Consider the following 26,609-nt stretch of genomic DNA (forward strand, 5'->3'; position numbering starts at 1 on the left):
AGCGAAGCAATCTCATTCAATCGGTCAACATTTACCTCTGCTCTGTTGCTATAATTATGACATCACGGACTCCTCGGAACCAATCGTGGGATAAAAATGCAATTGGGAAAACTTAATCAAAATAGAGTTTTTCCTCATGAAAACGGTACAGATTTATAGGCCATGACCTTATCTGATAAACAAACTTAGTTTCAGCTCTCAAAACTGGGTATTTCTAGGTGAAAACAGCGGGACAAAAGCTGGCCACATGTGTACAAGAAAACCGGCTTTTCAGGAAAACCGCGGGAAACTGAATCATGATTTATATTATATTTTGCCACACCGGGCATGCTACTTCATTTAACAGGGCTTCCCAAGGTAGGTAAACCTTGAACCTTGCAAAATAGAACATGTAAACAATGCAACAGCATGAAAGGAAAATTTCATGAAAATAACCGGAAAACTGGGAGCATAGTGATGAAAACCCTCTCAGTTTTAGGCATTTGTGGTTCTTTATTATCCTAAGAAAAACTAGGGCTGAAAACAATAAGGCCAGAGACTACAACATAGTCAACGGAGAACTAGGCATAACCTATAAGAAATCAAACCTTTCCAGGATACTATCAGACTAGAAACCTCTTTAAGTTGGTTTCTTGATGAATGTTTACAATTATAAACCCCTCATGACTCACAGGTAAAGCTTAAAATGTATCTTTTTGTTATGTAAATTATAAATTTAGAGGTTAAAATGTTAACGGAGCAAAATTATCTAAGTTGTCTTATAAAAGACTGCCTGGGCTTACCCTTATTACTATAAAATAAAGACAAAATCTTGTAACTTCGTTACAATAACGACGGTGCGTATTAATAATTAATAAATAAGTAAGTATTAATAATTTTTTATTCCATATTATCAAAAAAGATATTAGTTTTGGTTTATTTATAAAACGTCTTCCAAATAAAAATAAATATCAAAAAATAAAAATGTTTTGTATCAATATTATTATTTAAATATTTAATTATTAAGACTTTAAAAATTCATAATGCGTAAATATGCATACCATACCTAAGGAATGCGATTTACTATAATAGACTAGGAGACAATTCCCTACCTAAATTTTAATGTCATAAAAAAATATATAAATACATGCCTCCATTATAATTATCAAGATCAATTCCTGAATTTGAATTGCAGTCAAGTGTATTTACTGCAATAAATTAAATGAAACAATCAAATTTCATAAACAGGAAAAAAGCACGAAGAATAAAAATCGTTTAATCCACGGCATCCGTAGGAATAACCGAAGGTACCGAAAAAAATGATCGTTCGTTTCTGTTGATATTTGTGACCAAATTTTCAGGAACCGCGTTTCATAATCGAACCAAATTTCAGAAATTGTATAGTTAGAAAACGGTAACGGGCACAACCGGAGAAGCTACGGAACTTACCATTAATAAAGGCCAAATTTATTTATTTAATTTAAAAAAAAATTACACCAGATTACTTACTCAACATCCTCATCATTATCACTGCACTCTTCCACACAGATGTCCTCGTCCTCATTGATATCCTCGTTACCAGAGTCACCCTCGTCCTCCTCTTCTTCCTCTTCCACGAATATCCTCCGTCTCTTTTTTACAGGTTCAGGGCTCAACAACTTTTCTTGCTCCTCTTTTTCTTTTTTGCACCGGTCACAGAACCAATCGCCTTTAGGTACGGCCTTGTATAAAACCAGATTTGTAATTAAAATTATTTATAATGAGTTTTTTTTTCACTTAAATCAAATTATATTAATTTACATCGTAATTCTGTTTAATTTTTAATCGAATAATTACTAATTTACTAATGTAATATACACACTAAAAAACTGGTCTCGAAATTTAGCTTTTGTTTACAGTTTTCGTGACAGAACACTAAACTAGTTTCATCATAATTAAAAGCGTGTTGCGTCTTATGTTTACGGATTTACGTAACGCATGTGACACTTAAATAACATTATACTTGAATAACTCGATGAGAAACTTACGGTCAATTTCGGTTTGAGACAATACAAATGATGGCCCAAATTGCAGGAGTCGCACAACAGCATGTTCTCCGAATCGTTTTGACGCCTGCAGATCCGACATCGGGCCAGCAACGCGGATTTCGACCATACGATGCACGAGTCTAACGTGCCATAGTGGAGGAACACCTGACTGAAACTGGTCGATGCCGAAAGGGATTGTTGCCAGCTCTCTAACACGTCGTATTTCTCTTTTTGTTTTACGTTCGCTTTTAGGTCGCAAGAGCCTGGAAACCGTTTAAAGTTTTACATTATTATTGATTTTAGGTTTGTTCTAGCATCAATTTCAAACGGTTGGAAACGTATCAGAGTTGGAAAATAAAAAAGAGTTTTGGTTAGTGGTAAAACTGTCTCGTAATTTGGGTTCTAGCGAATGTAAATTTTGATTTGGAAACTGGCTGGAAACCGTCAAAAGTTTTTTTTTGTTTAAGGTTATCATAAATTTGGGCTGTGAGTGAGCTATAAAAGGAAAATGCTTAAAAAAGGAGAAAATCAGTGAATATACAATATAGGTACGTTATGTTCGTTCAAGTGCAATTAATAAAAGGTCGAATAAAGAATTTTTTATCATTAATGGTTAATAGAGTAATATTTGATTTAAAATCAAATTTTTGTTTTTTAGTTATCTAATATATGATGTCAGACTCATCAAGTTCTGATTCAGTTATGGACAACATTCTTTTCGATTCCGACTTGATAGATGATGATGATTATGAGTTTTTCTTCCATTATGCAAAAAGGTCCAAAAATGAAGGTTATGTTGATGTTACTGTCCCCCTTTACAATGATACAGAATTTATTGAGCATTTTAGACTTACTCGAGAATTAAGTCATGTTATTGCTCAAAAATTTTAACAGAATACTTTTCTAACCTCAAAATTATAAAAACAACAAGGCAGAAAAACTTATTTGACAATTAATATGATGAAAACCCTCAATTTGTATCCCTGATGATGGACATGTTATATGTCCGAAATATGTAGGATTAATAATTTTTAAATAAATTTAGTGGAGGATGGCCCAAGCATTTTAGTACATTTAGTGACATATTAACTCCACTGCAAGTATGTAGTACTTCTTCAACATATTATGATTAGTTAATACGTCCCTTCGCTTACCTAAAGGCCTTTTCAGAAATTTATATTCAACCGCATCGGCAATGTGCCCCAAAGCGGTCGCCAAACTTTTAATCGCCAATTGAACGCTCTCGGTTTGCGAGGGCACCTCCTCCTTGATCGTTCCCAAGAACTTTCCGGGATCCTGGTATTCTTTTTTCTCCGGGATCTCCGGGGTACTGGAGCGACTCCGATCTAAAACCCTTAGTGAGTACTTCACGGTTATTAAGGACGTAATAAATCATTCTTACCCGAATCTCTGCGCTTTTTTATTTTTAAATGTTTATTCTCCATCTCTCCCGTATTAATTTTCTGGATATTGCCGAACTCCAGGTAGTTTTTATTTTGTAAACAATTGCGCCAGTGTTCCCTATCTTTGACCGGTAATGTTCCTAGGGCGCCCGCCGACAGTTTTTCTTCCATTTCTAAGATGGTGTCTATTAAAGCGTTTTCTAGCACTTCGTTTAAGCTCATTTCATTCGGGTAACCTAAATTTGCATCTTCATATCTACAATTATTAAAAAAAACTATCTCACTAAAAAAACGACATCAATTATGTTAAAGAAAACATCTAGAAAACAGTTTAACATTTCCGGTTATAGCAGAAGTAAATGTCGGTATATATCCAAAACTATCAACTAAATGCACCTTATAAAGAAATTAAATCACCTGTCTTTCTTTTTAGATCCATTGTGCCTCGTCTCTTTAATTCCCTCCGGTTCCAACTTGATGGCCGCCTCGGGATTTAATACTGCAACGGGCGTTTTCTCCATCAATTCGAGCAAAGTGTCCTCCTCCTCTTTTAACATTTCTTTCAGCTCTTTCTCTCGTAGGCCCCGTTTGTTCAGCGCCTCAATTAGTGCTTCCAGGTGCTCTTTCCGATAAAAGAACGCCCACCGGGGGTTGATCGGGTTATCGGTGTGGACTGGGCACCTGCTGATGTCACTGGTACAGAGGAGTAAGTTCGAGTAAGTTTCGTAGTCTACTGGGTCCGGTTCTGTAAGGGAATTTACCGTACCTACGACAAAATCGTGAAAAATTAATATAAAAAATTAATTTATGTCGTAATTTAGGAGTTTAAGGAAGTTTCCCTAGATCTGACGTTACTTTTCGGGTTTTGGGGATTAGGGACCGTTCTAAATGCATTTATCGCAACCTATCGATTTATTATTAAGTTAATAATGACAAACGATGCAGTTGGGGAAAATTGAAGAATATTTTTATAAATATGAACAGGACGAAAAATTAACGTTTTTAGAAGAACTGTTAAAGTGATTAAAATTTGCCTAAAAAATACCAAGAACTTATTTCTGATGGCTGAAGTAGTTAAATCGCTTCAATATGTAAAAAGCTAAGGCCTGAAAAGCGTGAAAACTGTACCGTGGAAGGACAAAAATTAAGTCAAATGCCCGAAAGTCATCAAAAATTACTCTGCAAGCATGAAAGCATTAAAAAAATATTATCTATTCCTGGAAAACCTGAAAAATTACTCGGGATCTCTAAAGACATTTTTATCTATAGGCACTAAAAGAAGTATAAAAAATTACCCCCAAGGGCCTGGAAGAAACAAATTAATTTTCTATAAAAGGATGGAACAAAAATGACTTTTCCTGAAACCATTAAATGCCTGGAAGAAAATTGTTGAAAGGCTTAAAAATACCTGGACACCTTAAAAATCCTATACGCTCAAAAAAATTTGGCTAATCTCTGAAAGAAGAAAAATTACATCAAGTGTCCAGAAGTCCAAAATTAATAAAGTTTAGCGTCCTTAAATTAAACTGATTTTATTTTAGAAGAATTGCCGGCCTTTATTTAGACCATCTTCGGGGCTATTTCTGTTTAAAAAATCAGTTTATGTCCAGCGATAACTAAGCTCAATCATTAATAATCATGTTTCTCTGTTTAGCTTTTTTTGGTATATCACTGGACATGATTTTTTAAACAGTAATAGCCCTGAAGGTAGTCTAAGTAAAGGCCGAAACGTCGGCAATTTTTCTAAAATAGAATCAGTTTTATTTGAAGTCCTCAACTTGCGACACTTTCTTTCCATAAGAAATTAAGTCAAATGCCTGGAATAAAACGAAAAACTACTTAAAATGCCTAAAAGATATCAAAAATTGTTTCTCATTTAACGCATGGAATAAAACTGATAAATATAAAAATCTGGATCATAAATTACTCTAATAACCGTAAAAATTATTTCAAGCGAAAGCCATCCCAAAAAACGTGAAAATTACGTCAAAAATATAAAAAGTTACTGGGATAACCTGAAAGAAACGAGAAAAATGTCTCTAAGAGTCAAAATTATTACTAGGCATAGAAATTCCTCGCCTTAAAATTCTATACTACAGAAACTTGAAAGAAATGAATAATTATTTACAATTCCTAGAAAACATAAAAGAAATAAAGTCAAATGCGTGGAATAAAACAATAAAATTACTCTAATGCCGTAAAGATGTGAAAAATATTTTTTTTTATTTAAAATCATGGACCATAAATTACTTGGGATAAAATTTGACCATAAAAATGATGTCAAATGGAAGGAAGATCTAAAAAATTAAAGAAATAGTCCATACTTTGCAGTGAAGTTGGGGTAAAAGTTAAGGTAAAATGAAAAGAAATAAGTCTGTCACTCGTTTATTCTATATATTGATTAATCCATTGTCTAGTATCCAACAACCAATTTTGGTGATATTAAGAACGTAAATTGTCTATACAGGGCTCCCTTTTATGTATGACTAGCTTAATGCCCGCGGCGTTGCTCGCGTGAAAATAAAAGAAAAGTCAAAGAAGGCCTCCAATAATAGTAAAAGCAACTCACAATACACAAAAATAAAATCCGAAGCCTCGCCTCATTGATAGTACATGCAACCCACAATTGCCACGCCGTTTTTCTTGAGGTCAAGGGGCGCGATTAATATAATATAATTATTATAAAACCAAGACACAAATAATCTTAAAAATTATTCGTTAGATGCAGAGCGAGCGTCAAGACTGAGTCAGTCACCTCTCGGGTATCAGTCTCGCATGGACCCGCCTTGTTATGTCTACCAAAATATAAATAATACAGAGGCACTTTTTCAATCGTATTTATTAATCAGTTTTATGCCGCTATGCGACATTTATCGCTAACACCCCTTATCGGTGGAATTTCGAAAAATCCGTTCTTATCCGGTGCCTACATTATAAAAGGAACCCGTTGGCAAAATTTCACGTTTCTAGCTATTGTACTTTGGGCTCTGCGATGATGAGTCAGTCAGTCAGGACAAACTCTTTTATATATATAGATTATATTCCGCTATTTTAACCCGATTTAAATGACCATTATTTTGTCCCAAGACTGATGGATTGGTGCGCTCGTTAATGAATGTGTCGGATTTTTCTTTTTGTCACTCCAACATACCAATGTAATTTTTTATAACTTAAGCACTGTGTCGCCCTGATGATGGACATTGCTGTGTCCAAAACGTGTTGGGAGTTCTCGAGTTTTTCTAAAAAAATTGCTCTCAAAATGTTTCGGAAAATGAAAAACTCAAAAGAGAAAAAAAATTTCCCCTATTAAATGCCTGAAAATATAAAATACCAAATGTTAAATATTGAAATAATTTTTAAAATATTGGAATAAAAATGAAAAATAGTTGAAAAATCTGGGAACATACAAGAAATAGATCTAAAAAAATGACTTTAAAATGTCTTAAAGATTTAGTGAATACCGAGAAAAATGTTTCAGTTTTAGACAATTTGGAGACATTTTGCTCATTAAAAAAAAATTAGCTTTAAAAAAAAAATATGTTTTCTCAACTCCCTGCATATGTTTCAAAAAACGTTGAAATAGGCGTCTAATGGTTTTAAATAAGCAATTTGTGTAGCAATTTTCAAAAGTGTAACTCTCTTGGTTTTTGAGTTATAGGGATGTTGAGATTTATTGAGAAAAAAATATTTCTAAACTGTTTTCTCAACTCAACATTAAAATAGATGTCTAATGTTTTTAATTAAGCAATCTGAGCAATCAATTTTCAAAAGTATAAGTCCGTTAGTTTTTAAGTTGATAAAACTATTTGGTATTAAGTAAATTATTCTTTACCCTCTGTATATTTTCCAAATTAAAAACAACCATGAACTCCTCCTATATACTGGGTGTTTCAGAACTATGGGATCAAACTTGTAGGGGTTGTTCAGTGCAACAGTAGAAAACATTTGAGTATAGAGACCCATATCCGGAAAGGTGTCACTATGGAACTACGGCCCTAAGACGCGTTAAGATTTAGAAAGACGATGAATTAATAAATAGAATTTAATCCATTTAATTACTGCCTTTTGTACATGATATCATCGGAACAATTGTTCAAAATGTCAACATCAATGTCAATGTTTAAAAAATTTACCGTGTTGTTATCTTTAAAAACGATAACAGTAGAGCTATTTTTTGGCCTCCTAGATCACCCGATTTAACGTCGCTAGATTTTTTTCCTGTGGGGAAATGTAAAGCCATTTGGTCTACGAAACTCCACTAGAAATAGAATAATTACTTAATTAGACGAATTATAGCAGCACAGAATCACTTAAAACAAATACCAAATTTTTAGTTAAGTCCGTCGAAATCATGTGCGACGTCTAAATCGGTGTATTCAGGTTGGAGAAAGATATTTTGATTAATTATTACGATAATACCTTTCCAAAAGGCAAAAATTAAATGCTATTTAGGCAATTTAACGTCCTTTTAAATTTTATACTGTCTTAGGGCTGTAGAGACCATTTCCCGGACCTATGTCCCTATACTCAAATGTTTTCTACTGTTGCACTGAATAACCCCTTCAAGTTTGATCCCATAGTTCTGCAACACCCTGTATTCAAAGAACAAAACCCACTCTACCAATCAAACGTAAATTCTTAAATACCATCCTAGGCTTCTACTAAACAATATACTCTATATGTTATGTGAATTACCGTTCATTTTTTTGGGAGATCCCTCCGTCTTAACCGAAACATTCGAATGATTCTCGTTGGGCAATGGTTTCTCGTAAAGATTCTTGATGTGCTTCAAAAGGTCCGGTCTGCTAGCTCCACTGACACCCGGGTATTGGATCGTCGCTTTTTCCAAACATGTACCGGCCATTGCGCCGTCCCACATCACGAATAAGCCCGGTACCGAGTCGATTTTTAGGTAGGTTCTGAATGCTCGGTCTCTCCTACAACAGATTTTTTTCAAGATTGATTTTATTGATATCGTAAAGAGGGTTAAATGTAGGAAAGGCCTTAAGTATACAGAGGAGTTAAGCAATGCGTATCTGATTAATTCAAATATAATTAGAATGCAAAAAAACAAGCCATGGATCACTAACGCTTTAATAACCTCAATGAAACATGATAAAATGAAAAAAAATCTTGGTAAAGACCCATCTATTGAGAAGAACCATGAATATGAAAACTACAGAGACTATACAAAAAAAAACTAATTAAAATAGTAAAAAATAACTGTTATAGAATAGAAAAAAAATTAATATGAATTCTGTTATCAAATGCAACAAGAATAAGTCTCAAAAGCCCTAATGCAGATTTTTTAAATCAAATCAAATATATTACAATAAGTATTCAACATATCTTGTTTAACCCTAAGCACCTAGGTAACCTAATACCTGTGTGTGCTTTTATATTTAAAGATACATTTCATTGAAATACTTAGGTAAGATACAGCAAAAAAATATGTATAAATATTCCATTTTATACACTCACAAGTGATTAAAAAAAACATCTTTATATCTACAAAAGAAAACAACTACTCGATCTTAAATCTAGACAACACCCATATTATAAAAAAAATAATAATAAGTAAATAAATAGATATTGTTTATAGTGATATAGATATAGAAAGGTAAAGACACATTTATATGTTCTAGATTTTGGCAACAAAACCGTGAGTATCTTGCCGAAACCCTCACTATCTATATTTTAAATCAAATATAACACAGAGTCGTCTTAAAAATACACATTTAATTACTTTCCAACATTTATTAAATAAATTCATATTGACAATAGATTCTTTTTACTATAAACTTCACTAGCTTGTTCTAAGCTATATACAAGAAGGTCTGGTATAAAATCCAGTCTCCAAGCAACTTTTTTTATTAGTTAGTTTACAATATGAAAATATTTACCATAAAACCATTTTCCTAAATCAATTTAATATGCATGATTGGAACTTTTTTATATTTATAAAGATATATTCTTTGGCCATTTCATTAATTTTTTTTTTAATATTTTAATTTCCCTTGGCAACAAATTGTAGAATTTGGGTCCCAAGCAGTCTATAAACTTTAAATTTATGCTTCTCATGTTTGATGGAAGGGACAAGCAATTAAGAGCATTATTTCTGGTGAATTGTGAATGACTAGTAATTTTTTTAGATATATCAGAAGTATGAACAAATAAACACACATGCTGAATATACAGACGTTCTACATTGCTTATATTTTCATTATATAAAAGTTCAGTGTGATGCATTTAATTTTTTTTTATAAATGACCTTTAAGACATAATTTTGTACTACATTCAAAGGCTGCAATGTACTTTTGTAGGTATTGCCCCATGCTATGATGCAGTAGGTTATTAGAGATTCTACTAAGGACTTATAAATGAGAATACAAAGGTTATTATTTCTCTTAGTATGTAAAATTTTTGGATCAAATGTCTAATTCTTCCAGTAAGATGATTTATGTGTTCTACCCATTTGAGGTGTTGATTAATTATGACTCCTAAATATTTAGTTTTCTTTTTTTCAAAGATCTCTTCATTATTAATGTCATCCAATGAAAATAATTTATTAATTGGTCAAAGAAAAGGCTAAATACTAAATCAAATAATATAAGAACAGATAATGTTGCAGTTCCAGTTTACTGCAATCCATACTTTTCCAGTGAAAGAAATGTATATTGTCGTTCCTCAATGTTTTTGGTTATTGGTAATATTAATAATTAGGAAATATTAAAATATATAAGTTTGAAAAATAATTGTGTCCCAGGTTTAGACAGAATTACATCAAGGGTGCTAAAGGTGTTAAATAACCACTAATGAAACCCTCTCAACCCTATAATAAATAACAATTTTGAAACAGGACATGTTAAAGTTTCTCTAATAGCCCCTTTATATTTAAATTAAGTCAGTACTCTAGCAGTCAGTAACTATCATCTTCTGAGTGTTATTAATAATTTAACAAAAATACTTGAAAAATGGCTAAAATACAGACAACTTAATGTGTTTAAAGCGAATTAAATATTGTATAAAAATCAATTTGGATTTACTGAAAACTGCAGCACACCTGAAATTACTACAAATAAGTTAGTAAGTTAGATAAAGGTAAAGTCATAGAGTTTATTTTGGAATTGGCAAAGGCATTTGATAGAGTGTCCCATTGCAAACTTTTACAGGTTCTTCACAATTATGAGGTGACAAGCACTATGCTTAAGGTCGTCCAGTGAAAGAACCTATTATGTTAAAATTATATTTATAATAAGTGCGTCAAGAGTAGCAGAAACTGTTATCCCTCAAGGCACTGTATTAAGGACAATTTTGGTTTAAAAATTCTTACTCTTCCAACAATTTTTATTCTTTAAACTGTTTGTTTAATGCATAAGAAGTTCTCATTGTTAATTCATAGAGTTAATATAAATAATACTCGCTCAGCTCTTTTATATATAGTACCAATACCCTCATTAGCCTTAGCACAAAATACTATTATTTATAATGGTAAAAAAATTTTTAGACTGCATCTTATAAATTATTTAGAATTATTTAGATAATTTTGCAAACTAGAAGATTTATATTTATTATCGCACAAGCATTATCGAACAAACCTACAAATCTGTATGACATACTGAAAGGGGATAAAGAAAGCATCTTTCTTTTAAACCAAAAAGCAAAAGCAATGAAGAAATTATGGCAACCCACTATCCCCTAAATTTAATGATAATGACCATACAATATTGGCAGAGTAACTTTCCAGAGTTAAGAAGATTAACTCAGTAGCCTTTACATATTGTTAGACTGTACCAAGTTGTTAACGAGAAAGGTCTCCATAATAACTCACCATTTTTTAGTTTAAAATAAATTTAGACTTACGAGTCAATAGGTTCAAAATGAGGTCTGTCGAGGATCGTCTAATGTATTTTTTTTTTTAAATTTTCACTACTCGCATTGATTCCATTTCAAGAATATTTCAATTAATAGCTATTTCAATTATTCGCTTCATACCCCACGACAGCCCAATAATCCTTTTTAACATCAACACTTAAATTATAGAGTGTCGGATTATTTTTCACACTCAAGTTTAACAAATTTGGTGCCCCGACTCTTTAACTTGGTTTATTGTTATTCTTTTATTTCATCTACTATGATCATATTTTTAGCACATTAGTAAGTTTTACTTTGTTTTATTGTATATGTTTTATTTTGGCTTTTTATCTTTTGTTTGGCTATAATCTATAGAACCATATTAAAACTTTATGAGTGTATATTTTAAGCTTGTAATTATTAATATGACTTGTCCATAAGATGTAATTATCCTAATTATTTTGAATTTGAAAAAATATACCTTACCCGAGCACAACTTGTCCCTCGTTAACCGACTTGGACAACTTCTGAATCTTCGCCCGTATCACCGCCTGTTTCTTCTCAAAAGCCACCTTATACTTCTCCAACGCGACCTTCAAACCCTCCCGATTTCCGCTCATTTCCTTCTTCAGCGCCTGATTCTTCGCCAAAAAATCCGCTTCCGCCTTTTTCTCGCTTATGCGGGCGATACGCAATTGCTGCTTCAACGTACGCACCTCCTCGAAGTTTTCTTCCACGATATCCCGCACGTCCGCGTACCCCAGGATCTGATTCATCAGACAGGACAGTATCTCGATCTTGTCCGCCAGGGGGAGTTGGACCACGTTGTAAACCTCGAGGGATTTTATGATGTGACTGTGTTTCACTCGCATGTACAATCCGGGATCGTCCTCGCAGGTGAAACCGCCGCGTTGGGCGTAACGCCATCGCCACCCTGAGTCTCTGATCCGGGCTCCGGATGCGAGTAAATGGAGTCGCAGGACCTCGGATACTGTTAGGGCGAACAATGGGAGACGAGTAAGGGGTAAACCTTGGAATTTTAGTGGAAAGTGGGCGGCTATGGTTGCTAGTACGGTGGCTTGTTCGAGGTTGGGTGGGCCGCCGTCTAGTTTTTGGACGATGTCCTCTGCAGAATCTGTAAAAATTTAAATTTTCTTGAAGGGAAAATATTTAAAAAAATTCCATAAACACGTTGGTACATAGTTGGAAATAAAAAACTTATTTTTGCTTTTAAAACACCATGTATGTAGTTTTAACCTTCGGAGTGCATTATTGGGGTCAGATTGATCCCACAATTTGTTTTATTTTAATTAGATCTATAATAATGATTATTTATTAGAATGCTCCCGTGTATTCTTTTATCTAGATAGATGTAATAAGTGGCCCAAATTACAGTCTTCTAAACTTTTGCAAAAAAAAAATTATCAGATAAAATACTAGAACGAGGTCATTATGTCCCCATTATGCAGTATTTGTTCGAATGATGTGGCAACAATCAGCAGCAGGTTCATTCAAGTGCTGAGAATCGAACGGCGATGCGATCAAACGATCAGTTAGTAATTCCGTCTAGTGCGTGAGTATGCCTGATAGTTTATACAGTATTTCAACTTATTTTCATAAATCCTGAGCCAATAGGTATGATTTTGCATGCAATTTTTTTTAGATGAGTCTTATAAAATAATTATGTTTTTAGATCGAAATAATGAACAAAGGGTTGACAGATTCTGAGCTACTACGGATTTTAAAAGATGATAGTTTTTATGAAGATTCACCGGAGTCGACACAATAATACCTGTCAAGCGAAGATGAAAGTGACGAAAAGCAAATAACCCAAGATGATCATTCTTCTGAGTCAGAATTAGAAGAGCCCGATACTCAATCTGAGTCAGACGATGAGAATAATTCAGGCTCTGTCAGTGGAAACAAAGTGGTCTAAACAAGTTCCAAAAAGCTCAAGAACCAAAAGTAAAAATATTGTTGTTCACCTACCAGGTCCAAAAGCCATGTTAAAAAACCAGCTGATACTTTTTCCCTTTTCTTTGATAATGGCATAATACAGTTGCTTATAAAATACACAAATATGAAGATTGAAAGTAAAATTTACGGGAAACAAAAATAATGCAAACATATGAACATGTTACTGATAAAGAAGAGATTTTTGCGTTGTTTGGAGTTTTGTACGTGCGAGTATTCAGATCAGCTCGCCTATACTTCATGACTTGTGGAATCCTACTTATGGACCACCTATTTTTCATGCAACTATGTCTCAAAGACGATTTGTTTTTCTCCTAGCAAATCTGAAATTCGATAATAAGAGCATACGGGCACAGAAAAATACCAAGTTAGCTGCTATTTCAGAAATATGGGATCCATTCGTGAAAAATTGTGAGAATGCCTATACTATCAGTGATTAAACCACCATCGATGAAATTCTGTGTCCTTTTAGAGGCCGATGTAGTTTCATCCAATATATACCAAATAAACCGGCCAAGTATGGCATTAAAGTATTTGGAATAATTGCTCCAGAACGTTTTATTTTCTAGGAGGAAAAGTATATTGGGAAAAAGACGGGAATGACCGAGCAAAAAATGTAGCTCATAATGTGGTTATGAATCTCACAAAACCAATTTACAACACCATTGGGAGAAAGTCTACTTCAGAAAAAAATTACACTTGTGGGAACGCTCAAGAAGAATAAAATAGAAATAGCACATGAATTCTTACCAAACAAGGGACGTGCTCCTCTAACAACTTTGGAAGGATTCAGAAAAAACTACCAACATGTTTCATACGTTCCCAAAAAGGGAAAAGCTGTTGTATTATTGAGCACATTTCATGATTTTACAACAAATCTGGATCCAGAAAACAAGAATAAACCTAAAGGGATATTATTTCATAATATGACGAAAGGAGGTATTGACACATTGGATAAGCTTTGCGCTACATACACCGTTTAAAGAGGGACGCGAAGATGGCCCATGCTACCTTTTTACCTTATGATGAACATCACAACTGTAAATGGTATGGTCATCTCCAATCAACTAAATCAAAACTATCTAAGAAATCAAAAGCATGGTCGAATATTATTTATTGGTGAAATGGGCGAAAATCTGGTCAAAGCTCACATGTCAAGACGTGCCCTGAAGCCTCAAATTACATCCCCCGTAAGACTGAGCATAACCCGCTGTGAAGTTGACCCCTAAACCTCAAAAAGACCTCGTCTTCATCATTCCAAAACTGCAAGAAAACGATGCAATATTTGTCCACGTTCGAAGGATACCAAGACATCTAATCAATGTGTTCAGAACTCTTGTAAAAAGCATGTTTGTAAAGATCACTCTGTTATTATGTGTAACAATTGTTATGGATCTTTAACGTCTATTTTTTAAATAAATAGTATATTATTACGTAAAATTATTGCATTTGTATTATTCAAAATGTTTTCTTCGCCATTTTATAAACTTTTTCATTTTGGGTCATGTTGACCCCACAATGCAGAGTTTGCCCTGAAAAATCAAAATGCATTCCAAAGTTTAAGTAGATAAAAAACATTATTAAGAGGCAGAGAAACTGACAAATCTTTATATAAATGAAGCAAATGCATTATTATAGTAATAACTATAGTATACTTATAGTAAGTAAATAAAACACATTTTAATTAACTTTCTATAGTAGTATTTACTTTCATTACCGCTTACAACATTTTCAGAATCCAAAGATATATTAACAGGGTGGTCCAGTTTCGAAAGCGGAAACTTAAATGGCAGATTGAAAACCTCAAAATAATATCAGTTTGTAATGTAAACGATATTCGAAAAATGCTTCGTTACAAATATACAGATTGTCAAAGTTTTAATTAAAATATTTAAATTTGATTATCTTTTCAAACGTAATTTAGATATTTAAATGAACTTGGGCACTTTTGGTTAGATAATAAAGAAACATCTTCGCACAATTTTATTGAAAAAACAGTGTACGTAAGTAACGTACATTGATTGTATGTATTTTAAATACAAATTATTTCTGGAGTCCTCACTTAGTTTACAACAAAAAATTTATTAGGCAATTGAAACTAATTTTTTTTTTCATTTTGGGGTAGACTATAAAACACAAAAGATTAATATTGTCAGTATTTGTGCATTTTATTATTGACAGTTTTTTGAATGTTATAATAAAAGACGAATATTTTTATAACATTTCTTATAACATTATATAATATTGTTTTAATACGTGATTAAAGTTGCTTGTATTTAGGTAATAATCTAAACAAAGTTGTTTTTCAACGAATACGCGTTTTGCAATAAAAATGCGGAAGCAGCAGTTTGTGAATATCGTAGACGCTACCCTAATAGAAGAATTCCAGATGCTCGTGTTTAGATTAGAACTCATCAGCCTGTGTGGTAATAATGAACAAAATAGAAACCGCCGAAATAATAAAAAAACAACGTCGGTATTCATCAACAGGACGTAATGCGCTACCATGATAGAAACCATACACGAATATCATGTCAGGATACTCCCTATGGGTGAACGTGTGAGGCATTACGTAATGGAAACTTTGCTCTTTTCAAATTGAAACGCTCAGAATCAATCAAACTGACAACCATGCTTGTCAAAACTACCAGTCAATTAAAATAGGTATTAACAAACAATGATGCAATGAAATACCTGCAGCGTGAGTTAGAAATACAGAGAACGTAATTATTCCAAAAATTACAAAAAAAACTTTAGAGCTGATTATTTCAGAAACGGCTAAGAATCGGATTGAAACATATGGTAGTAAAGACAATTTTTGCCGGTTTACCTAAAAGGAAAAGTGATGCGATGCATATTTGAAAAGACCACATAAGATTTTGGCTAAACTTTAAAACGGCATCAGCATCTTCCTACATAGTAATACTACAATAATAGTAAAAGTGGCTTCGTCTGAACATAATATCCAGTCTAAAAGTATTTGAACATGGTTTTGCAGAATTATAATTTGCGATACAGCTCTTTTTCCTGCCGACTTTAGAATTGTTAAAACTGTCTTAGCCATAACTCCAGAATATCCAGATTTATATTCCCCCTTACCAATATTTGTTTTTATCTAGGGACATTTGTCACATGTCCATGAGTTCTGAGTTGCTTCTCAATTTTACCCACAGTACTTTGACTCAGGGGGGACAAATCAGGATGAGTTTCTCGAAGTAGCGCCACAACTTCATTTTGAGTTCGCATGCGTTTCTCAAGCCCAAGAATCAGAAAGATTTCGATTTTTAAACTTTCTGCTAAGTACGGCATTTTGGCGTAAATAAATACTTACGAATAAATACTGGGTACTTCATTTACCTACGAACACTTTTCTAATAATAATAATAATAATAATAATAAATCGTCTTTTATTAATCATGCATATACATTACACAGATTTAAATGTTTTATAGGTATATACATATAAGATTAAGGTTAAAGAATACAAATGGCGAAGTTTAGCCTTAGGCTACTCTTACACTTAACCATCCCTATTCTAAATCAAAAAAGAAGTGAAAAGTAAACATAATTCATAATGACACTAAGTATTTTGTAAATTTAACAAATAAGTTTTAAACTAAGACCTAAAGCCGTTTAAACTAATATCTCTTAAATAGGGATCTAAGGAGTTATATAAAGATACTGCATTATAGGCAAAACCTCTTTGAAAGAGTGCTGAATGATGTGGCATAGTAAAGTGATTTCCATAACGAAGTTCACGGTTATGAATAAATGTTCGAAATACTAACTTTTCCCTCAAATATACAGGAATATTTGATATTAACAACCTCATTAGAAAAGTAGCAAAATGATGCTTTACCATACCCGACATATTTAACCAATTTAATTGTTTAAATTCTGCGGAGACATGATCATATCTCCTCAGACCAAATATGAAGCGACAACAGTTATTTTGCACAACTTGCAATCTATTTTTTGTCACTAAATCTAAACAGGGGTAGTACACTATATTACAATAATAAAAAATTGGCAAAACCAGAGATTCACAGAGTTTTTTCCTAATATTAAAGTCTAAGATAAATCTGTTGGCATAGAGAACTTTCATTTTTACATAACTTTCCTGAAGTAACTTATTCACTTGATCTCTGAACCTTAAATCAGTATCAATGATAAGCCCTAAGCTCTTCGCATTTTTAGAAAATCCCAAAGTTGTGTCGCCCAGTTTCAGGTGCAACCTACCTTCTAGCAGTTTTCTTCGCTAATAATACTCATTCTTTAATTTCACAAAAACCTGCTTAAACTTCGTACAAAATAAAAAGCGTTGCACGTCACAGGGGGTGGGATTAACCCGGCCTGATAATACCAACCCACGAGTCAACTGTAACGGGTCGATAACATTGAATTTTAAATTCCCGCGTGGCTATTCGCTGTTCGTAAGTTGGCAATAGATGCGACGTTGCGCAATCGATATGGATATTGATTTTGATACCGGCTGATTGACTTTTGGTATTTTAGTTTTATGTTATTGTTATCGACAAAATGCCAAAGCAGTTAAATAGTCAGGTGTCAAGAGTTAGTTGCGTCGTTGTTGCAGTATTATGAGAAAGAACGAGATAATAAGGGCCCATTGCTTTCACTGAACGCTGTTAGGGAAGTGAGTTATTATTTATAAATATTTAGACAAAAATTTTATTTATTTCTTGCAGCGTATTGCAGGAGCCTTACGTTTAAATATTGCAACAGTTAGTAGAATCTCCTGTAAAATAAAAAACAATATAATAACACCCTTTAAGTTCACCTAGAAAACGAAAGTCAAGCAAAAGGGTTACAGACTGTACAATTTTAAATACTGCTGCTATCCGTAAATCCCAAAAAAAAACCGTAGAAAAAAACTTAAAATTTAGCCAAAATTATTAAGCGTTTATTGTTTAAACTAAGGTGGGTGTTAATTTTTATTATGCTTTAATAATTTAAAACTTAACAATATTTAATAAATAAAGTTTTACCTGATTACCAGGTAGTAGGTGAAATCAGGTGAATTTAGGCTAATTAAACAGATAATCAGAAATTCAAATCAAACAAAATTATAACTTACAATATTAATTGTTATAACATATAAATTTAAAAAAAAAAACAAAAAAAAAGTTATAAAACTTATAATTTCCTATTATCATAACATTTAGATACCTAAATTTATTATAATCCGGCAACCGCGCTCTCAAGTAAGCAGCGAGACGGACGATGACGTGCAACGCTTTTTGTTTTGTATGAAGTATATCTGGGCCGTTTCTTATTAAATAAAAATTGGAATTATTGTATTCACTTAAAGGTATGCACATAATTTTGAGGCAGTACGATCATTTTATAAGCCATTAGTCATCATCTCAAGATAAACAAAATAGGCATTTAGTGTCGGGACGTTTTGTTTTTAATTTTCATACATCTAAGCAGTTTTTCAAGTTAAAGTCAAGGGTTAATTTGTTTCAAAAAGAAAAGTACAGCGTCAACCTCCTTTTTAAAAGAGCTTTCCAATAAGGTGCATCACCAATTAAAAAAATTTAAGTAGGGTTAGGTTTCACTCTTTTGGAGGAGTTGACACAAAATTGTTAAACCATTTTCAAAGGCGGCAAAAAATAACTTAACTTGTTTTTTGCGTTTTTCTGAAATATAGTTTTTTTAAGCGCGCTAGCGAATTTATTCGAGTTAAAGCTATAGCTAGCTGCTAGCTGGTAGACCCTATTATAGTTTAAATGAATTTTATTGGGATAGTTTTTAATGTTCTTACTATTCTTTATTTTAAGTTTTTGAACATTTTAGTAAATTCTATTTGCAATTGTCGGATAATATGTTATGCACACTGTTTATATACTTATATTATATTTTACCCCATTAAATTTTAATTTCATGTTTTGTTTTTTCTCTAGTTATTTTATATCTTTTATTTATATCTTATGTATGTATGTGTGTTAAGTCTACTTTTATAGTTTGTAAGTAGTGCTATTTCTGTAAAATTCAGCTTTTGAACTCCTACCTATCCGAGTCTCCCTGTATCGTCTTAAATTAAAACAATGCCTTGCTTGGACTCCAAGGCGAGAAGCGAGTGACCCTGTCTAAAATTTTTAAAAGTCAATGTCCTATTATTTCCTTTTAGGTAGTAGATATATAAAAATAAATAAAGTAGATGAGTAATATAGGCACAGATAGTAAAATAATTGATTTAAGCAGATATCTATATTATAGAGAGTTAGATATAAGTTTTTAGATAATTAAGTGAACCAATGAGTTCTTCTTATTTGTTTGAGACACAGGTGGCTGTGAGATAAGAGCCATCATATAACATAAATACCGTTGTTCCACTTGAAACTTGTGCTTAAATGTGCTCGACACAAGGCCATTAAAAAAATAACTTTTGAACTACAATAATTTATATTAGCTTTGTCAAGAAGATCCATAGTTTATAATAATAAAGCTTTTTTTGACTTTGAAAGTCCATACCCTGTAAATACCAACAACGAATTTGAATCGTTCAATAATTGAACTGAATCAAAACTTACCGGTATATCTATCCACCGTCGTTTTAAGAGTCTCGATCCCGATATTACAGTGCTTCGATTCCTCATCCAGACAATCAAAAATGGCGCTCAAAAACATCTGAACGAGATCGATAAACGGTCCAGCCACCTCCGTTTGCATCAGCGCCCTCTCCAAAATCTCCAAATTAATACCGTCGGGAAAGAAGTTCTTGGTGCACAAGATCTTTTGGAAATTCTGCACAAACTCCAAGATCATGAGCATCTCGCCGAAATACTGGTCGGGGACTTTGGTTTTTATCGGGATCGGTTCCGGAAGTTTCTGTAATAAATCAGTGATAGCCAAATGAAATTGAAACGGTAAGTAAGACTTACTGCATGATCTTCCAGCTCAAGATCCTCCTTAACTTTAGACCAGTCCTTAAGGTACTTGGTCAGTTGCAAGTGTTCCTCCTTCTTTTTCAATTTTTCTTGCGCCTTTCTCTCTTCGTTCAGCTGCTTCTGTATCTTAAACTCTTCCTCTCTCTTCTTCATTTGCTCCAGGAATTCGATACTTTTCGCTTTGTTCTCCGGTTTCTTCATGGCCAGTCCGTTCTTCTCCAAATATTTCGCCATCGTGACCTGCTTGTGCTTCTTCTTACCGTTTAAGGCTTTATCGAACTTCTTGGAGGATTGAAAATCGGGCAGCGGCCCGTCGAAGATCGTTTCCCACATGACGCTCGTGACGTTGTGTTTCTCGATTACGTCCTTTTTTATCACGAAAATCCCCCTGGAGTCTTGTTCGACGTTCTGTTTTAAAAAGAGTTTGCATTTTTCCCTTGAAAAACTTTGCTTTTTCCTCCTTATTTGGCTGCTGTCCACGATCATCATTTCGCTTACGTCCGCATCGTTTGCGTCTGTATGTTCGATTTCATACTTGTACAAGCTAGCCGAAGGTATAAATGAACGCTCCGAGGGGCTTTTATTGCTAAAAAAGTTGCCAACATGAAATGAAGCTAAAGGGAACTACACAAAGTCTCAGTCTCAAAAGTATTTATTAATTCTAACAGTAGGTTACAAGTGTTTCGCTCATATTAAGAGCATAAAAATTAAAAACAAAGAAACTAAATACAATAACAACAACCTGCTTTTTTGGCATTCATGCACGATTGACGCATTATCAGGAACAGTAAAATTGTGGCCCGAGGACTACTAGCAAAGGCCAACTTGGTTTCAGTAGTATCAGTGTCTCTAAACTTAGTCACCAGACTCACATGTTCCTGTATTCTAGTGGAAATTCTCTTGTCTGACTGGCCTACATAAATCGCGGGACAATCGGCGCATTGTAAGCTATAAACCCCAGATTTAGATAGAGGGTCTTGTTCATCTACTGGTCTTACCAAATTTTTTTTAACGAATTTAAAGTTTTAAAAGTAACAGATATGTCGAGGGGCTTAAAGAACTTAGCCAGATGATATGAGATACCTCCAAAGTACATTAAACATCTAAAGTTTTTTATTATATTCCTACTTTTCTTGGAAAATATGATAAGAGAGTTTGTACTTATTATAATATTTGACATACATTTTATTTAAGCTTGAAATTGGGATTTGTCGATTTTTAAGGTGCCAATTTTATATAACTTTAAGGTTGTTATTGTATTTAGTTTCTTTGTTTTTAATTTTTACGTCTGATGTTGCTCTTAATATGAGCGAAACACGTATAACCTACTGTTAGAATTAATAAATACTTTTGATACCGAGACTTTGTATAGTTCCCTTTAGATTATTGAATCTAGGTCTCCTTGAGAAAATAGATGACTTCTTTCAATATGAGATAAAGCCCTAAAACTAAAACTCACCAATTCTCTTTAATTTCGTGCTTATAAACAGTCTCATCGGGAGCAATTACAGATATAACATGGCAATCCTTCCACTTGTTATTGGCAAAACAACCCTCGACGTTTTCTCCGACGAAATAGCGGTCTTTCACGTACATGAAAATGTCCTCGGCCATTTCGCCGAACGATGTGCGTTTGGTGAGGGTCGAAAGGTAGAGAATCGGTAAATTCAGGTCAGAAGTGAACTCTTTTAGGCTTCGTAGGGCGTCTTGTTCGCTTTGAACCGCTTCCTCGTAGGTCAGGTTTGATTTTCCTGTGAGGGCGCAGGTCCACACCATGGAGTTGCACAGGAACATACGTTCGGAAAAGTCACTGGAAATAGTGTCAATTAGTGGGTCAGATGTATTGCAAAAAGTTCATCAATCACTTGATTGTGTAAAAGTTATTTATTTATTCAGTTAATCAAGTCTTACAAGAAATATTACACAGTTTCTCTACAACTATAACCAGAACTAAAAAAAAATTATATATACATACATTTTTAATTAGTAACATAAATAAATTCTCCAAATCCACTTTATAAATTTATAGACTAAATTAGTTAAGTGCACAATTGTACTTTACTTTTTACAATAGTACTCTACAAGTACTGTGGGTGCACCAGTATGCATTAATATTTATGACAGTACTCTTCAGTTCAGTTTATATATTTGCATAAAAAACTTACAATAGATTTAATACCACACATAGAAAGAAATAAGGTTGTAGAGCACAATATTAAAATAATTCGCTTATACATAAATAGAAAATATACACTTTAAAAATCCAGATCTGTAACCTGATCGCTCATGAATTCCTCAATTGAATAAAAGCATTTTTCTATAAGAAATTGTTTAATTTTTAACAAATTGTAGTATTAGATGGGGTTGTTTTGAAGTGGTTTAGTACCTATGTATTTAAAAGATAGAAATTAATGATGTTTTATCAGAACCTATAATAAATAGGGCGTTCCACAGGGTAATGTATTAGGACTATTGTTATTTGTAATATATATTAATGATCTTAAACTAACTTATCTTTTTGCAGATGATGCTTAATTTTATTTTACTACATTAAACACACATGGGCTTCAAGTCAAATTAAATAATATTTTAAAATCGATCTATGAGTGGTGTAATTTAAATGATTTAAAGGTTAACATCTCTAAAACAAAATATATGATAATAGCAAAGGAATGTTTTTACAGACACTTACCAGCACAGGTAAATATAAAAATAGGGCAACATTTGATAGAATGTGTAACAAACATTAAATACTTAGGCATATGGATAGATCAGGGCTTAAGTTTTAAAGGTCTAAGGTCAAATTATAAAGTTTCTTAAAAGGGCTTGTAAAAATCATTAAATTTCATATAATAAACCATTTGTGGTAATTGTACAGTGTTTGTTAGTTATTTAATTCTTTTTAAAAAATGTAATATGGTAAATATTAAGTAACCCTGTTGTATAACTCATATCAGTTTTTGACTAAATAAATGATATATTAAAAATTTTATACTTCAAAGAATCTAGAGGAATATTTCTAATATTATATGGTAACTTGTAAAAAATGTAGGAGCTTAATGCATATTAAGGCATTGACGAGTATTGTGATCATGGGTCTCTTGAACTAAGGTACCTATAGCCAGAGAGATTCTTTTAAAAATACAGGAGAACTTCAGGGATGTATTGTGCTGAAAGTGTCAAGATCTTTAGACTTTTGAAGAAAGGTTTAGCTTCATCGCGGTATTTAATTCCAGGTATTATCCTAATTGCTCTTCTCTGCAGGCCAAAGATATGGAGGGAGTGCGTCGAAAGTCCCCACGCCAGTAGCCCATACATGCATACAGAATGGAAAAGTCCATATTATGCAATTTTTAATGTTTCCATGTCAATGATTTTTGAAACATTATGAAGAATGTACATATGTTGCTGACCATAGTTTTTTTGATATGATGTAAACATGGCTCTCAAAGAGCACCCATTTCATCCAGAGTTACTCCCAAGAACTTGATTTTTTCAGGGTTTTCTGGAATGTTAGTTTTTTCTAAGGAGAACATCATCGTTTCGGTCTTATTCAAATTAACATTTAAAATATTTGAATGAAACCATAATATTTAATATTCATACTCTCCAAACCTGTCATAAACATCATGACCGATCAGTCTTCTACTATGACATTCTCTATTGCTGTCCAGATATACTCGGTAAAATTTCCACATGTTCCTTATAGGCAGACCTGTCAGACACCCTCATTCCATATTCCATCCCACCGAACCTATTATGGAAATAATTCCTTTGTCACCAGGGCAGGCAAACTTGCTAACCAGTACTCGGATCAGTTGGATTGTTTTATTAATAAAATAGAATTTTTAAGACTGTTGGAAGCCAATGTTCTGTGAATTATTTCTGTGAAAATATAAGTCAAAATTGTACCCTATCTATTTTTAAGGTTTTTATCAGGTGTCATTATGATTGTTTTGCAATGTGTAGTGTAGGTTAGGTTTTTCTTTTCTTGTAAAATGTTTTATATTGTTGTGAATTGGAAGAGAAATAAATAAATGAAACCAATCAGTAGCAGTCTCAGTATGCCAGGCGATTTCAATTCTTCCTTCTTTTATACATTTAAATTTTATAGAAAATTGTCATTTTATTATAGTTATAGTCAGCAAATTGTACAATCTTGTATGATGACAGGGCACTCGTAAAATCATTGACATAGATTAGGAACAGCAAAGGTCCCTAAATTGATACCTGGACGACACTGTGCCGTGTAACCCTTTCCTCAGACCCTTCGCCATTTATTTTTATGATCTCTCTGCGCTCCAAATGGTACCCAAACAAGAGCCTTAAACTAACGTCATCCAGTATTTTAGTTTTTCATAGAGAATATTATGTGACACAGTCGAAAAGCTTGGGGAGATCTCTGAAAGTCGAAGCCACAATCTGTCCCTCCTCAAAGCCCTCAACTATGAAGTCACAAAGGCTAACTATTGCTCCGGTGGTAGATTTGTCTTTCCTAAAACCAAAGTGCTCCTTTATCAGCAGATCATTCTGTTCAAAGTATGTATGTCAGTCACAGTTGATCCTTGAAGAGGGCCTGAAATTTTTTTTAAAATACAGGGATTTATGTAGTAGGTCGGTAATTTGATGGAGATGTTTGGTCGCCACATTTAAAGATGATGGGAACTGTTGTAAAAGTGTTTATTTAATGCCCATTCATTTAGCTGTTACATGTAGAAGATTTTGTTGTTCAGGAGGCTATTGTAAATTTTTATTGAAGTAGCCCTTCAGTTGGATTTAGACCATTTGTCTAAGCGGTCTTCAGATTATGGTCTGCATTTGAATGTATCAAAGTTCTCAGTAACATTTTTTACTCATAGTAGGAATTTTCTTAATTTTGTCTATATAGTGTCAGTGGGAATAATATTAATAGAGTAGCAAAAGTTAGGTGTAATTTTTGGAGTCTCAGCTATATTTTCTTACGTTAGACCATGTTTAGAAAATGCTAGCATCATGGGGTCACCTGGTTACCACATTACCGGTGCCAGCATCTATAGGTTTACCTTTTGAATTTTCAATTACACTTTTCTTTATGATATAGTTTTTAAGCCCTCTTACAAGATTAATGACTTGTTAATGTATTTTTATGTATAACTGAAGTTCTTCATTGATAAATAAACAAATTCTCACTTGAGCACCCTATCTGATACTCCCGTTTTTTGTTCTGGGGGACTTTCTCCTTACAGTTGATAATGAATGATTTCAATGTATGTTTAGTTTTAAAGCTAGTATTGATATCAGTATATTTTTATTTGCATAAATTGTTTATACAACTGAGCAAATAACATCAGATTTTTTAATAGCACTACCTAAAATACAAAATTTAAATAAGTAAAAAGGAACATGGTGTAACTAAAATTTGCTGCTAAAACAAATCTGATTACAACACAAAGAAACAACATTAATTTTAATTATTGAACCACATTACATGTATTGATATTGTATGAATTAAATATGGTTTTGATTTGGTATGAAATTGTACCCCAGAAATTGAGCTTTTTGCTCATTTAATAAATAAATAAATAAAATAAAAATCATCTTAGGAAGTAGAGCCATTAACAGAAACATCATTTGTCCTTGTCTATTAAATTTAATAGACAAATGATGTTTCTGTTTTTCTCTATTAAATTTTTTCTCTATTAAACTCTTTTTCTCTATTAAATTTAATGTTTGAAAGGAAAAGGTACATCTTACCCATCACCATTTTCTCTAATGCCTGTGCATTAATGGTTTAATCATCATCCACAATTAGGGCAATAGGTAGACTAGCAAGATTCAAAAAAGCAGTTATGATTTTTTTTAATTGTCAATATTCATTGAAAAAATAGAACCTTTGATAGAAACTTTAGTTGTCTTTTCCACCAGTCAAATGTAAGTCAAGAGTAGGAAAATTAGGGCAGAAATTAAGCTATTAAGATAATAGTAATTGTATGTGAGTATGATGCTATAAATTTTGTTAAGTCCTCGGACCCTAAAAAGTGTCATTCTAGAAGAGGGACCCTAGAGGAGGAATAGTGGAGAGACTTAAGACTTAAATTTAAAATTATAACCCATTGAGTTTCATTAAGTTAAAATGATCCGAAGCCAAAATGAGTAGTAAAGCAACACACATTTGTGATCATTCAGTTTTAGGAAGTACAACCATTAACAGAAACAGCAGTTGTTTTTATCACTTGTAAGTGTAATGAATAATGCATCGAAAGAGACAAAAAATATAAATTTTTTTTAGTCCTTGGATGTTAAGTGTGTGACTTCAGAACAGGGAAACCAACAGAGTATTTATAGAGCAATTTTGGCATGTGGTAGCTTAAATTCAAATTATAAGCCACTAAGTTATATTAAGGTGATTTGGAGCAAGAAAAAGTTATGGGGTAAAAAGTTATGGGGTATATGATTATAAATACTGCACTAAAAATATCAAG

At 32.9% G+C, this 26,609-nt stretch overlaps 1 protein-coding gene across 2 annotated transcripts in view; it reads right to left on the bottom strand.

Moving 5' to 3' along the window:
* Window positions 1–26,609, bottom strand: part of LOC126735142 (bromodomain adjacent to zinc finger domain protein 1A) — a 41,302-nt gene that overhangs the window by 12,755 nt on the left and 1,938 nt on the right. For both annotated transcript variants that reach the window (XM_050439076.1, XM_050439075.1), the window contains exons 2-11: window positions 21,608–21,958; window positions 20,143–20,734; window positions 19,792–20,089; window positions 11,750–12,398; window positions 8,105–8,346; window positions 3,827–4,175; window positions 3,409–3,665; window positions 3,161–3,352; window positions 2,007–2,269; window positions 1,489–1,700 (exon numbers count right to left, since the gene is read on the bottom strand). In XM_050439076.1, coding sequence (XP_050295033.1) covers window positions 1,489–1,700; window positions 2,007–2,269; window positions 3,161–3,352; window positions 3,409–3,665; window positions 3,827–4,175; window positions 8,105–8,346; window positions 11,750–12,398; window positions 19,792–20,089; window positions 20,143–20,734; window positions 21,608–21,958 — 3,405 coding nt within the window. The remainder of the gene's footprint in view (window positions 1–1,488; window positions 1,701–2,006; window positions 2,270–3,160; window positions 3,353–3,408; window positions 3,666–3,826; window positions 4,176–8,104; window positions 8,347–11,749; window positions 12,399–19,791; window positions 20,090–20,142; window positions 20,735–21,607; window positions 21,959–26,609) is intronic.

The sequence above is a fragment of the Anthonomus grandis genome, chromosome 4 (genome assembly GCF_022605725.1).
Source record: "Anthonomus grandis grandis chromosome 4, icAntGran1.3, whole genome shotgun sequence".
NCBI classification, from domain to species: Eukaryota; Metazoa; Arthropoda; class Insecta; order Coleoptera; family Curculionidae; genus Anthonomus; species Anthonomus grandis.